This window comes from Carya illinoinensis, chromosome 1 (assembly GCF_018687715.1).
Source record: "Carya illinoinensis cultivar Pawnee chromosome 1, C.illinoinensisPawnee_v1, whole genome shotgun sequence".
Lineage (NCBI taxonomy): Eukaryota > Viridiplantae > Streptophyta > Magnoliopsida > Fagales > Juglandaceae > Carya > Carya illinoinensis.
In genome coordinates, this window is record NC_056752.1 from 55,485,164 (window position 1) to 55,490,887 (window position 5,724).

Here is a 5,724-nt window from a genome sequence, read left to right on the forward strand (position 1 = left end):
CTATTTTTTCCTATAAATAGGAGAGAGCTCAGTTGTAGAAAACTTATCCTCACTGGAGTGAGAGATCAAGGGCAGTAGGAGAAGAGAAAGAAAGAGGGGCGCGGCAGCAGCAGCGTTGGGGGAGAAAGAAAAACAGAGAAAGAGAGACGTGAGGGAGAAATGAGAATTTGTAGATTTTTATAAATCTTGTACAAATTCTATAAAAGAGGCTCCAGTGGACGTAGACAATTTGCTGAACCACTTTAAAATTATTTTGTGTGATTTTTGGACAGGCTAGAGGCACAACAGTTCAGCCCTATTGAATCAGTTTTATAAATTCTAAAGAGCTTTTCATGTCCAAAAGAGCGACGTAAGTTGAAAATTTTAAAGCTCATGTGATTGTTTAATGCATACCTCAATATACATTAGAGAAAGGAACAGAGTAATAATAACTACAGATCCAAATAATAGGGAACGAATGGAACAGTCATTTTAGGTGCCACAAAATGCATATAATTAACTAGCTGAAGAACGAAACGTTGGATAACTTCGTCTCCTTGCCCATGGCTTCAATCTGTCATATGGTCTACCCTGCAATCAGGTTATTTCCAGTTATTTAAGGCTCGGAAAGGCTGTGCGGATGATTGATATGTCTACTACCATCCCATTAACTAAGGATTGTATACGCTCTGATACCATCCACCGCAATAAATTCAGTGGTTTTGGTTCAACAAAATCATGAATTAGCTTCCTGGGTTGGGCACTGATGGGTTTCATCCTCCGTAGGGCTTTTGAGACTTGATTTTAAGCTCAAGATGCGTGGAAGAAGTGGCAATTGGCAAAAACAACATATCCTTTAGGGTGCACAGATATTAGTAATACTTTATATGTTGGCAATTTTGAAGATGGTTTGCATTTGCCTAACTGAAAAGTATACGGATGCCAGAAAACGTCCTCGAAGCTACATGATTTGGTTCATTCACTCTGTAATAATAAATAATATAAACAGAACCCACCTTTATCATTAGGCAATAAAGTCATCTACTTGACACTGGTCTACTCCACTGGAGCCCCACTGCCTCTTTTTGATCTTCAAGTAGATATTCTAGAAACTAAAAACATAGACTCCTTCCTGATTTAAGAAAAATGATTATCCATATTTCAGTCTATAGCCAACAGCACCATATTAGTAATTTAGTATAGTACTCATTCCATCAAATTTGAGTTAGGTGTTTCAACCAAAACACATCTTAGAAGTTAGAACAGGAAGGATGCAACAACTCCATTATATCAGCTCCACTTCTCTTCAGGAACCCTCAATTCATTAAATTCTCCTCAAACTACATATATTTATACACAAAGGGAATGCTCCCCACCTCGCACTCAAAACACAATTTCTTGGCTTTATTCCTCTTTAGCCTTCACGAACCCAAAATGGGGAAACTTTCCCTTCCCACTACTGCGACGTTCAGAGCCAGCATCTGCCTCTCGCTCCTGCTCATCACCATCGGGTGCGCCAACTCAGCCAGGGTCCTTGACGAAGTGGACCCAATACCCCCTGTCCTCCCCGATCTACCCCAATTAGCCAATCCTGCCACAACAACTATCCCAAATGTAACCCCACAGGTGGGTCCAACTACGACACTGCCAAGTGACCAAGTCCCAGCCACCCCCATGGCAGATGACACGGAACCAACACTACCTGAATCCGAAGTCCCCGATATTGACGTGGCACCACAACCGGATCCTGAAGAACCCGACACCACTTCAACACCTATTGTTGGAATGGCACCAGTAGCTAGTCCCACCACCACAGCCCCAGTTGTACCAACAGCACCTGTTACCGCTACAGCCGGTGCCATAGTGGCAAAACCTGCTGGATCAGAAACCCCTACGTTGAGCTTTTTCGTGCAGGACATCTTAGGTGGCACACATCCATTGGCCAGGGTGGTCACTGGGATCATAACCAACACTCAAATCAATGGCCTTCCTTTCTCTAAGCCCAACAGCAATATCTTCCCACTTACCGGTGGGATCCCATTGGCAAACACAAACCTTAATGGTATTATCAACAACAATAATCTTCCGTTCATTGCTAGCCTCAACGGCGTCGGTCCCCAAGCCTCCACTGTCATCCAAAATGGAGCCAACAACGGTGTCGTTAACGGCGGAAACAACCTACCCTTTGTCACTGCCGGCCAACTACCATCCGGGCTCACACTCCAGAAGCTCATGTTCGGATCACTGACGGTAATTGATGACGAGTTGAAGGAAGGCCACGAGATGGATTCCGCTGTGGTTGGCAAATCGCAGGGGTTTTACTTAGCGAGCTCCTTGGACGGGACGAGCCAGACGATCGCGTTGACAGTGTTGCTGCACGGTTCTGGTGGTGGTGATCACGATCAGGTGGTCGAGGATACGATCAGTTTCTTTGGCGTGCATCGAACGGCGTCGCATGAGTCTCAACTTTCGGTGGTTGGTGGGACGGGGAAGTACGAGAATGCGAAGGGGTATGCTACAGTCGAAACACTTCACCCGGAGGATCAGCAGACCACGGACGGCGTCGACACAATCCTACAGTTCGGTGTTTACCTTTCGGACTAGTTTGTGTTGTCGGGTTGGGTATATAAGATTTACCATGTCATTGTATACTGGGTGTGGCTATTTCATGTCTCATGTTATCTTTCAAATATCTCATGAAGCTGAATAAAAATCAGTTTTGTATTAATTATCTCGTCGTATCTAAACTTAGAGTCGTTTTGGATGGTAAAGTTGATGCATTGAACTGATCATATTCATAACGGATATAATTTCTGATATATATATATATATATATATATAATACTCTGTATTTTTCTTCTCAATAACGTTTCGTCTTAATTTTTTTAATCTAAGTTTGATTATTTTTCACCCCTAAGATGCATATGATTATGAAATTTAAAACTCTAGCTAGAATCCTCATATCTCAAGGCATTGATCTCCAGAAATTCAGAAGATCATGGTTTAACAAATATTTTGTCTGGGATGATCACTAGATCGATCACTACGTACTCCGGTTTCTGGTTTCTGTTTGGAACCAGTCAGTCATCCTGCAGGTAGTCGATCTATATCGCTGATATGAATATATTTTGCATTTAAGAATCGCTTTTAATTAGGATTTGATGAGTTGCCCTTCTCTCATTTAAAAATGATAAAAGGTGAGTGCATTTGCTTGTACTCTTACAATACCAGGCCGCCAAGGGACAAAAAGCTCCTCAAAATATCAATGTGGAAATAAAGTAATCCGAAATATATATTTTTTTTTCGGAGTGAAAGAAACCGAAATAATTTTGTTGGAACTTGCCTCATTTTCTTATTTTATATATCTTGGTTATTTATTTGACTTCTTTGGTCGGAAAGGAAAGCAATTTCCTTGATCTGTTGACAGGATTTTACTTTTAAGAGGATTGAAATTAAAGCTTCCAGTGTTAGAATTCACTTCTTTTTTCCCACATTCACAAATAACTGAACATTTCTCTTGAGAGAGGAAATTAAAATATGATCATTTTTCTTGGAACTACAATGGAATTGAAAATACAATTGGAAATCTCAAACACTAAACGTACACATCAATATCAGTAAGTAATATAAACAGTGAACTCCAGTAGAGTTTCGACCCCATCAGTCTCATGCAGGGTGGTGTCCACGAGGGTCTTAACCGTGGCAAATCCCTTTGCGTTGACATACTTCCCGGTCCCACCCATGATGGCTAATTGCGACTCCGATACAGCCGTTCTGTGGATCCCGAAGAAGCTAAGGCTGTCTGCATAACTCCCGCTCTCAAACATAACAGTAAAGGCCATGGTCTGAGTGGTTCCATCTTCGGAGCACACCACGTAGAACCCTTGTGCCTTTCCTACCAATCCTGATCGGAGCTCGTGCCCCTCGGTCAGCTCGTCGTCGAACACTGTCATGGTGCCAAACATGAGCTGCTGGAGGGTAGACGCTGACGGGAGCTGACCCCCATTACCGACCGGAAAGTTCCCAAAGCCTTTGTTTTGCAACAGAGGTGATGAAGCGCCACCGAGCCCAGTAAGGAATGGCATGTTGTTGATATCCGGGAGACCGTTATCCTGGGATGCACCATTGGTCACTGGGAGGACTGCCCCATTGGGTTTGGCAAATGGGAGTTGACCGTTGAAGGAAGGGTTGTTTATTATCCCGGTCAGGGGTAGAGCCGAAGGGTTCGAACCCCCGAGTATGTCATGCATGAAAAAGGTTAGAGTATGCATGGGTTCAGCATCAATGGCACTAGTGGCTGCAGCCACACCAGGATTAGGATTGGTCTGACCGGTGGCTGAAGGTACAGGCGTCACAACTTCATCGGTTGCCTCCGGTGGGATGACCGGCACCTGTGGTTGTTCGTCGAGGAGTCGGGCAGAGGTGGCTGCAGACAAAATGGTGACAGTGAGGAACAAAATAAGGTAGCCTGTGGCGGCCATGGCTGAGTTAGAAAAGTATCTGTGATATTCCATTTGGATGTAGAACTGTTTGATAAGTGATGTGACAGAATATAGTTGTAAGAAGACTAACTTTGGTGCATGTGTCGGTGATGGAAGGAAGTCTGGTAACGGGGTAATATATATAGCTTGAGCTTTGAAATAGGAGTTGATGAGATGGATTTGGTGCCTGTTACTTTTGCAAGTTAATTGAGTAAACTTATTAAGGCGAGAAGTTGGTGATTTTATAAATTCCACTTTCTGTCTTTAAAAAACTACAATGGTTACTAATTAAAGTATTTGTAGTCGTTAAAGAATGATTGAGGGGCGGGAAGTCTCGCCTTTAAACTGTATCGTTGACTCAACAATTCCTGCAACAAAAATTATACACTTTTTAGTGGGGTGGATATTAATTTTTTAGCAATTAGAAAGGTCCAAATTAGGAGTCTTTCTTAAATAAAACCCAGCTAGCTTTTAGTATGAGCATAGCTGAGATAATAGAACTGTTATAAAACTTGTGTTTTATATTTACAAAGAAATGCCAAGATTTGTATGGAAATTCACTGTTTAATAATCTATATAAAAGGCTTGGTCACAGAACAACAATATACACGTACGTCTTTATCTTGTGACTTTAAAACAGAATGCTCAAGATTACATCAAACACAGCATATGTATATAACAGCTATGATCACAAGACCAATTTATACCAACACAGATCCATCTACCAATATATACAGCATCATCCAGATCAGATATATCTCTCGAATCAACAATATAAGCAAGAACAGATATATCAGGATATTACAGAAATCATATAAGAACAAGAAAATAGAAAAAAGTAAGAAAGCAAGGAACGAACACACCGAGATACGTGGTTCGACCCTAATGGTCTACATCCACGGCAGGAATGGCCTCAGAGCTCTTTATTGATGAATCAAATCAATCACAGAGAAGCCTCAGTTCAAATACATCCGTAAGCACTCAAATCTCACAAAGAAATCACACCGATTTCTTCCCTCACGCTCAAACCCTAGAAACCCTAGAATTTTCCCCCTTTCCCTCTCTGCCTCTTTATTTCAGCCGAAACACCAAAATGAACTCTGCCTTAGGGTTACAAGAGAACAAGATATATATATATATGGTGCATCAGGATTGTAACACGTGTATCGGATCCAATGGCTCAGCTCATATACTCAGATTAAAGGCACAAGCTCCTCACGTGCCTGTTGAAGGCAGATTTAAGCTTCACGGGACCAGTTCGAGC

General features: G+C 42.1%; 1 protein-coding gene across 1 annotated transcript; it reads left to right on the plus strand.

The window, feature by feature from the left end:
• Nucleotides 1-1,276: 1,276 nt before the first annotated feature.
• On the plus strand, nucleotides 1,277-2,712 carry LOC122303645 (dirigent protein 24-like). Its single transcript, XM_043115517.1, has one exon. It carries the CDS (start codon nucleotides 1,345-1,347, stop codon nucleotides 2,581-2,583), a length of 1,239 nt encoding a protein of 412 aa, XP_042971451.1. The 5' UTR covers nucleotides 1,277-1,344; the 3' UTR covers nucleotides 2,584-2,712.
• The last annotated feature ends 3,012 nt before the right edge of the window (nucleotides 2,713-5,724 follow it).